We start from the raw sequence: 10061 nt of genomic DNA, 5'->3' as shown, positions 1-10061 counted from the left end.
GCAGAGAGAGATCCTCTAAGGCCCTAGAGGGTTACGGTAAAGTCTAGATTGTCTTTATTACAAGAACAATAGTCATTTCTCACCCTCTCTCCCTACCCTGTTACACACCCTCTCCCCTATCCTCTTCCCACACCCCCTCTCTCCTATCCTCTTCCACACCCCCTTCTCCTACCCTCTTCCACACCCCTCTCTCATACGCTCTTCCACCCCTTCTCCACCCCTCTCCACACCTCTCTCTCTCCACCCGCTCTTACACACCCCCTCTCTCCTACCCTCTTAACACAGCCCCTCTCCCCCCCACCAACTTTCCACATCCCTCTCTCCTATCCTCTCCCACACCCCCTCTCTCCTACCCTCTTTCCACACCCCTCTCTCCTATCTCTTCCCAACCCCCTCTCCCCCCACCAACTTCCACGTCCCTCTCCTCTCCCATACCCCCTCTCTCCTACCCTCTTACACACCCCTCTCTCCTACCTCTTACACACCCCCTCTCCCCCCCACCACTTCCACATCCCCTCTCCTCTTCCACCCCCCTCTCTTCCTCTTCCCACACCCCCTTTCTCCTACCCCTCTTCCCACACCCCCTCTCTTCCTACCCTCTTCCCACACCCCTCTCTCCTACCAACTTCCACACCCCCTCTCTCCTACCCTCTTCCACACCAACTTCCACACCCCCTCTCCCCCCCATCAACTTCAAAACCCCCTCTCTCCTACCCTCTTCCACACCCCTCCCCCCACATCAACTTCCAAACCCCTCTCTCCTATCCTTTCCTAAGACCCCTCTCTCTATCTCTTCCAATACCCCCTCTCCTATCCTCTTCCAAACCCCCCCTCTCACCCTCTCCAGCAGGCTCATCTCCTGAAGTGTGTGGCTGACTTGCCAGTCTCTGGAGGGTGTGGGTCAGGTCATAGTCAGTGCAGAAGTAGAATCCATCTGTAGTCAGCACGTTTTGTAATCATGGACAGGAATGTCTTGTTGTCTTTGGTCTGGGAGAGGGAGGGGAGAAAATTGATTTTAGCTGGCTGGGCACCAATCATGACAGTGCAGTTTTGTGTAGTAGGAGTTGTTGTGTGAATGTGGAGAGGCTGTTAAAGCCAGGGACTTTTCATATGAAATTAAACAGTAAATCTTACTAGGTGACCAATAAACATTTATTTTATTTAACCGGGTAAGCCAGTTAAGAACAAACTCTTATTACAATGACGGCCAAACTCAAACGACGCTGGGCAATGCGCACCGCCCTATAGGACTCCCAAATCATGGCCGGTTGCGATACAGCCTGGAATCGAACCAGGGTCTTAGTGACGCCTCCAGCACTGAGATGCAGTGCCTTGTGCGACTCAGGCCAAAATGAAATACATCTGAATCAGATTGACAGCAACAGATGTTCTGAAGTAGTATTACAGCTTCAACTGACTCCAGTGGTTTCAAAAACAGATGAAATCATCTCTTACATATTACAATAGCCCTCTGAGTCAATGGTTTCATTCTAAACCTTGTCCACTTACCTCCCTCCCAGAGTACTGCACAGAGGTCGGGGTGCACAACCTCTCTGCGTCCCAAAGCAGCATCCCCTTATGATGCATTTTGAGAGAGCGACATGCAGCAGGGCAGAATTAGGCCAATATCCACTAATAATAAAAACTCAAAAGAGCATTAAGTTTTGGAAACATCTAAAATACAGTGACCCCGTCTCATATCATTACCAAGCCCTGCAATGCCAAGAGCTGAGCAAAGAAAAGAGTCCCCTATCCAGCTGGTCCTGGGCTAGTTCACAAACCTGTTCTACTAACACACTAAGCCTAGGACCAGAACATCCAATCAATCAGGATAAACCAAATTACAACACAGTCAAAATAAAACTATATGGCTTATTGGGAAACACAAGCACAACACAAAGCAAAATGCAGTGCTATCTGGCCCAAATCGACAGTACACCGTGGCTAATATTTGACCATGGTTACTGATCAAAACCTTAGAAAAACCTTGACAAAGTACAGGCTCAGTGAGCACAGCCTTGCCATTGAAAGGGTAGACACAGGAAAACCTGCTCCCTGTAGAGGAAAGGCTGTGCAACCACTGCACAAAGCAGAACCTGAGACGGAGCTGGCATTTGGAGGTTGTGCACCCCGACCTCTGTGCAGTAAACTCTGGGAGGGAGGTGAAGTGGACAAGGTTTAGAATGAAACACATTGACTCAGAGGGCTATTGTAATATGTAAGAGATGATTTCATCTGTTTTTGAAACCACTGGAGTCAGTTGAAGCTGTAATACTACTTCAGAACATCTGTTGCTGTCAATCTGATTCAGATGTATTTCATTTTGGGCTCCTGAGTGGCGCAGCGGTCCAAGGCACTGCATCTCAGTGCTGGAGGCGTCACTACAGACCCTGGTTCGATTCCAGGCTGTATCGCAACCGGCCATGATTTGGGAGTCCTATAGGGCGGTGCGCAWTTGGCCCAGCGTCGTTTGAGTTTGGCCGTCATTGTAAATAAGAGTTTGTTCTTAACTGACTTACCCGGTTAAATAAAAATAAATGTTTATTGGTCACCTAGTAAGATTTACTGTTTAATTTCATATGAAAAGTCCCTGGRTTTAACAGCCTCTCACATTTCACACACAACTCCTACTACAAAACTGCACTGTCATGATTGGTGCCCAGCCAGCTAAAATCAATTTTCTCCCCTCCCTCTCTCCAGACACAAGACAACAAGACATTCCTGTCCATGATTAACAACGTGCTGACTACAGATGGATTCTACTTCTGCACTGACTATGACCTGACCCACAGCCTCCAGAGACTGGCCAACGTCAGCCACGACTTCCAGGAGATGAGCCTGCTGGAGAGGGTGAGATGGGAGGTTTGGAAGAGGATAGGAGAGAGGGGGTTTATTGTTTATTTATTATTCCTGCCATTCATGTAAACCACACTAGTCACCTTGCCCTCGTAAACAGAGTGATGGAGGTAAGATCATGTATAGGGGGAAGGGAACAGGAGTTGATGGAGGTAGATATGTATAGGGGGAAGGGAACAGGGAATACTGGTGATGGAGAGTAGATCTGTATAGGGGGAAGGGAACAGGAAGTGATGGGGTGATCTGTAAGGGGGAGGAAAGGAAGTGATGGAGATAGATTCTGTATAGGGGGAAGGGAATAGGAGTGATGGAGGTAGATCTGTAATAGGGGAAGGGAACAAGGAAGGTGAGGAGGATAAGATCTGTTAGCCGGGAAGGGCAACAGGAGTGAATGGAAGGTAAAGATCTGTATAAGGGGGAAGGGAAGGAGTGATGGAGGTAAGAGTTGTAGAGGGGAAGGGACAGGAGTGATGAGAGGTACGAATATGTATAGGGGGAAGGGAAGGAGTGATGGAGGTAGATCTGTATAGGGGAGGGACAGGAGTGATGGAAGGTAGATCTGTATAGGGGGAAAGGGAAAGAGGAACTGGAGTGATGGAGGTAGAATCTGTATAGGGGGATAGGGACAAGGAGTGATGGAGGTAGATATGTATAGGGGAAGGGAACAGGGATCTGGAGTGATGGAGGGTAGATATGTATAGGGGGAAAGGGAACAGGAGTGATGGAGTAGATATGTATAGAGGCGGAAAGGGACAGGGATATCTGGGAGTGATGGAGGTAGATATGTAATAAGGGGGAAGGGAACAGGGATACTGGAGTGATGGAGTAGATATGTATAGGGCGGAAGTTGGAAACAGGAGTGATGAGAGGTAGATGCAGTGCTATTCGGGAAGTTTCAAGACCCTATAAGACCATTATATCTCAAATTTATTATCGTTACAGCCTTAATTCATAAAATGAATTTACATTGTATTTTTCCCTCAATAGTAGCAACCAATCGCCAATAAAATGAAAGCACATTTTTATTTTATAAACAACAACACAAATATGACATGTTACTTTCAGAACCTTTAACTTCAGTCTTTTTTGTGAGAACCTTGGAGCAGATTACACAGCATCGAGTCTTCATTGGGTAATGGAGAACATACAAGACGTTCGGCGCAGCCTGTATTTGGGGAGTTTCTTCCATTCTTCTTCTGCAGATCCCTCTGCAAAGCTCTGATCAAAGTTGGATGGGGAGTGTCACTGCAGAGGATTGGTTGTCTATTGTTCAGTCTCTCCAAGTTGATAGATAATTTTTGGGGGGGGTGTACACTCGGCCTACTGGGGGCCAACTCAAGGAAATTCAGACCTAGCATTGTCTTGGCTGTGTGCTTAGGAGTCGTTGTCCTGTTGGAAGGTGAACCTTCGCGCCAGTGTCTGAGGTCCTGAGCCTTCTGGAGCAGGTTTTATCAAGGATCTGTTGTAATTGCTCTGTTCACTTTCTCTCGATCCTGACTGTTCCAGTCCTGTGTGAAAAACATCCCAAAGATGATTGCTGCACAGACATGTTCAGCGTGGGATAGTGCAGTTTTCCTCAAGACTGTTGATGCATTGGTACATTCAACGCCAAAGGTTAGAATCTGTGGATTTAATCAACGGACCAGGAGAAATACTATAGCACACGTTGTCGTTTTGTCGTATGAGTAGTCTTGTTGGGGTAGATGGTGGCCATACGCATCCAGTGAAGTGCTGTCATGTCAGACTCTTTTTGAGAAGCGCGCTTTTCGTCTGCGCTAATAACTAGTTAGACTAAGAAAGTTGAGCAGGGGCTGATTGTGGAAGTGTGCATCGATGGTCAAAATGTCCATTCTTGGCTACTGTTCTACCTTCTCTTACCTGATTTGACTCCATCATAGGTACTTGGTCAACTCTTGACAGCAAGGCCTTCTACTGAGCACCCGAATTGCCTCAGATTTGTCTAGAGGCTGCCGCTCTAGGAGAGTCATTGTGGTTCCAAACTTCTTCATTTATTAAGATGTTTGCGCTGGCTCCTATGGTCTTTTCGCGGAACTCTAAATGCACATAAAGTTGTCGTTTATGTGTACACTACAATCTCTCTCTTCATCATGCAATCTCGTCGCTCTTCGAATATATCATCCTGCTTCTTCAAACGTCTTCTACCAGACTAATCTTCTCTGACTCCATCTGCGCTTTGTCTTCTTGGTTGATTGACTGTGGTGTGACTTCATGCCGGTATACACTTGTGTGTGCCTCTCTTCCATCATACTCAATGTTCACATTTCACATTTCGAATTTCCTCTACCAACGGTGGATACAATCCAAGATTGCTTGAAACATATTCATAAGGATAGATACACACTGCGATACCGGTCATTGTCCTGAAAATATTTAGTGGTAGGTAATATTCTGTTTATCTAAGAGTGTTGAAAGTAACAGTTTGTTTAGTGTGAAAATTTTGAACGTATGTAGACTATTGCTTTGTCTGATAGGGTATTGATGTGTAGAATTGAAGGAAACAATTTATTTGAATCCATTTTGAATAGGGCTGTCAGAACGTACAAGATGTGGAAAGGTCAAGGGTTTGAACGCTGTCCCACCGCGAATGCAGCTCTGTAGTTGGTATGTATGGTAAGGGTGTAATGTTGCTGCGGTCAATCGAGGAATGTCATGTGCTAAGATAGGTTGGCGTCAGCTATAAAATGTGACATTGCATATCTATGGCAGATGTTATGTGGAGTGTGTAGAAGAATTAGGGTTGTTGTGAGTGGTGTGATGGTGTGCTTTAGGGTGTGAGGAATGATGACAGATTAGTGTGGACAAATTGACCAGAGGGCTGGCACTGTGGACCACAGTATGCCAAGCCTTTAACATATCACAATCACATAGATAATACGTACGAGAAAGTACATACAGGAATGTAGGTAGCAGAGGGGACAGAGTGAGCAGTGGCACTATGCTTCAGAGAAGAGAAGGATCGTATTTGGGAGCCAACACGTAGAGAGTCATTCATGATCTGTCTCTCTCTGAGATCTATTAACGGAGGACCTCTGAAAAGACACACCCTACATCCGCGCAAGCCTCAAACTATAAAGTGAGACATTTCTGATTAGACAGTCTCATAGAAGCAGTTATAAAGACTCTGACTAATGAGGGCTAGAGGAGGAAGGATGCTGATATTTTTTTTATTAACGTAGGACCGAGCTTTGTGGCCGGAAATTCGTTTCAAATCGATAATACTATACAACCCGCGATATGTTCAAACTTGTGTTTTTTATCGTCCACCAGTAGTTGTAGGTCGAGTTTACATGCGTATTATGTCACGTTAATTATGGGCTCGCATGAATTATTGAAGTCGCATTACTACTTTAAATAATTATTAATATATGCCTACTGTATATAGCTAGCAAATTAATTAAGCTAGGCTTAATGTTAGTGCAAGCCTGCATGGCTGGAGATATCTAAGGAAAAATAGTGAGAGGTTTCACTATCGCTATGTTCAAATTCCAAGAGCAATAAATATACTCTCTAATTTTAATTACATAGTCAGTAACATATTCTACTTATATTGCATTCATCCTTTATACATTGTATGTTGACTTACTCATGCGTTAGATGGGTTATTACGGTCAGAACGTAGCTTAGTGTATGTATATAATACATTGCGAATGTCGAATATTATGGGTAGTTTCAGGCATCGGAGTGAACCATAATTGTCCACTAGCAACTCGATTGGGACTTGAGGCGGCTTACGCTATATCTAGGATCCGGGGATACCGCAGAGAGATAGGAAGACGATAGAGTAAACATTAGAGCACCCAGAGGGTGGTGATGTCTTTTTAAGTGTTAGAAATGTAGAATGTTTACTCACTCGATGCTCGGGCTTCGACGTTCAGTGTCAAATGAATGTGAAGGTATTTATGTAGAGATGACTCGCATCGCACGCAGAAATAAGATAATGGTCCAATATTGACACAAGATAACGGTGAAGTGAAGAATATATTATACAGAATAGTAGGCAGGGAAATGAATAAGAATCAGTAAATAGTGGGTCAGAAGGGCACAACACATGACTCAAACTATAGATTCCAGAGAGTTCAAAATACATAACATTGAACAATAACAATAAACATACAGTGTATGTATATTGTGGTCAGGTGATTGTGTCTGTCATGTACGTTCTTGTCTCTTCAGGAGCTTATGGAGGAAGGAGATGGGGTTAGCTGCGCTGGCAACTGCACAGCTTCGTCGCGCGGTATCATACCCTCGAACAAGGACGGGTAAGGTCTCGGTCGCTACTCATTATGATTCGAGCGTTCTGTATGACGACCTTGAGCAGGGTGTTAAGAAGATGTGGGAGAGATTGATGGTGTGCTTCTAATTGCTTTTTTGAGAGTGATTGTTTCTATAAGCTATTTTGTACGGATATATGCAGACTCCAGGTCTTGTTATCAGCACTCAATCATGGCTCGCCAAGATTGGGTGGACACATACAGCCTTTTACTCTACAGGGAGACAGGTTTCCTGTGTACACTGCTTTACAAACTGGCAGGCTGTGCTACTGAGCCGTTACTTTGTCATAAGTTTTTCTTAGGTTATTTGATCCGTAACGCATGTCAGCACATATTATCCACACGCGTGTACTGCTCGTTTATCGGGCGTGAACACTGCATTTTCTCTTGTGTTTGGTGCTTGTGTTTCCCATTAAGCCCATATGTTTTATTTTTTGTGACTGTTGTTGGGTATTTAGGATTCCTTGGAAGTTTGATGGGATTGTTTGTTTATTTTTCATGGTTTCCCTTTCTGCAAGCTTTTAGTGTGGTTAGTAAGAAACAGGTTTTGTGAACTAAGACACCAGGGACCAGCTGGATGAGGATCTTTTCATTGCGTCAGCCACTTCTTTGACTATTTGCAGGCTTCGGTAATGAAGAGACGGGTCGTCATGTAGTTTATAGATGTTCCAAATCTATATAAATTTGTGCTCTTACTTGGTTTTTATTTTGAATAGTTGGGTGATGTGGCTGCTAGATGTTCCGTTGCCTCCTGCATGCATGTCGACTCTCATCATAAATGCATCATAAGGGGGATGCTGGCTTTTTGGGACAGGAGATCATGTGGAGGTATGGGGCCACCCGACTCGTCATGGTGCAGTTACTCTGGGAGGGAGGGTAAGGTGGAAGTGCGAAAGGTTTAAATGAAAACACTATTCGATCGACTCAGAGGGCTTATTGTATATGCGGTCCTCAAGGTGAGAGTGATTGTCAATCCGTATTATTGGAAACAGTCTTAGGAGTCAGTTGAAGCGTCAAGATACTACTTCAGAAAGTTCGTTAGCTTGTCAATAGTGAATTGCAGATGCTTCTTCATTTTGGGCTCCTGTAGTGGCGCAGCGATCCAAGGCACTGCAAATTGCCAGTGCTCGGAGAAGCGTTCACCTACACAGAGCCTCTGTGATGTCGATTCCTCAGTACGCCTGTATCGCAGAACCGAGTTGCTCATCGCACTGGTTTGGTGAGCCATATTAGGTGCTGGTGCGCAAATTGGCCCAGCGCCGTTTGAAGTCTTTGGGGCCGTCCATTGTAATAGAAGAGTGTTGGTTCGCTTACTGACCTTACCGACGTTAAGATAAGGAAAATGTTTTTGAGGTCACCTAGGTAGCAGATATACTGGTTTAATTTCATAGGAAATATTGTTCCTGGTTTTAACAGCCTCTCACATTTCACACACAACTCCTACTACAAAACTGCACTGTCATGATTGGTCGCCACGGCGCCTAGCTAAAATCAATTTTCCCTCCCCTCCTCTCCAGACACAAGACAACAAGACATTCCTGTCCATGATTAACAAACGTGGCTGACTACAGATGGATTCTACTTCTTGTACTGACTATGACCTGACCCACAGCTCCAGAGACTGGCCAACGTCAGCCACGACTTCCAGGAGATGAGCCTGCTGCGAGAGGGTAGATGGGAGGAGTTTGGAAGAGGATAGGAGAGAGGGGGTTTATTGTGTTTATTTATTATTCCTGCCATTCATGTAAACCACATAGTCACCTTGCCCTCGAAACATGCACGCTCGTCACAGATGCATTTACTCATGTAACAAACATACACAAACAGATTGACCTTTTTCGCCCCTAGTGTCTCAGCTGGGTATTATTGTAGGTGGTGTGTTGTACCATGGATTTACATCTATGTCTTGAAGTGGTTACTCTATAGCTGAAACATATGCTGTCTGCACTGTTTGTTTCAATTAATGGTGAGAAGAACGTGTGACATAGTAATGCTCTGTTTCATTTCAAAACTGTCTGTCCATACTGTCATTTCATTGGCCTGGTCCAAAGTGTGCGTGTGTCCATACTCTCACCCCATTGGCCCTGGTCACAAAGTAGTGTTCCGTATAGGAAGATGTGTGTATAAACTGATGGAGATTATTTACTGCAGGTTTTATTTTAAATAATTTGATATTATAGTTATATATTAGGCAATGTTTAAATAACTAATTGTTATTATACAATGAAAGAAAGAAGCCTGCTCAAAATAAGAAAATATTCCAAAGCATGCATTGTTTGCAATAAGGCACTAAAGTAATACAGCAGAATATGTGGCAAATTAATTGTATGTCCTGAATACAAAACATTAGGTTTGGGGTAAATCCAACACAACACATCACTGAGTACCAGTCTTCATATTGTCAAGCATGGTGGTGGCTGCATCATGTTATGGGTATGCTTGTCATCGGCAAGGACTAGAGAGGGGTTTTTTAGGATAAAAGGAATGGAATAGAAACTAAGCAGCAGTGTCACGAACTGGCTCAAAGCCCATAACAAAAGGGAGACAACGTGGAGATAAGGAGTAACAAAATATATATTTTATTAATAAAGTAACTAAGATAATATACAATGGTGTGTGTAATCCAGTAATCAGTAGTGTAAGTGAGTGTTTTGCATGCATGAATGTGATAATGCAGGGTGTTGAAAGATGCTAACAACAACCAAAAACCACCACGAAACACAACCAAATCTATTAAGGTATCTGCATGGAGAGAGTCTCCTCCATGAATGGGGAAGTGGTGTATTTATCCTGGGAGACACCGGGCAGGTGTTTCCCATGTAGCTGACGACCCTCCCAACTCCGCCACCGGCATCCTAATAAGGAAACAAGAACAAAGAGGAGAACACGGCACCGTGGGTAGGGTCGTCACAA

At 44.4% G+C, this 10061-nt stretch overlaps 1 protein-coding gene across 1 annotated transcript in view; it reads left to right on the top strand.

Annotated features, from left to right (window-relative positions):
• sacm1la (SAC1 like phosphatidylinositide phosphatase a) overlaps positions 1 to 10061 on the top strand; it is a 70408-nt gene that overhangs the window by 36952 nt on the left and 23395 nt on the right. Inside the window, 1 exon segment of the mRNA XM_070438314.1 lies at positions 2701 to 2850. Within this exon segment, the coding sequence (XP_070294415.1) occupies positions 2701 to 2850 (150 nt within the window).

This window comes from Salvelinus sp. IW2-2015, unplaced genomic scaffold, assembly GCF_002910315.2.
Source record: "Salvelinus sp. IW2-2015 unplaced genomic scaffold, ASM291031v2 Un_scaffold762, whole genome shotgun sequence".
In the NCBI taxonomy this organism is placed as follows: domain Eukaryota; kingdom Metazoa; phylum Chordata; class Actinopteri; order Salmoniformes; family Salmonidae; genus Salvelinus; species Salvelinus sp. IW2-2015.
The sequence above is the reverse complement of the archived record's forward strand: the minus strand, read 5'-3'. Positions and strand labels throughout refer to the sequence as shown.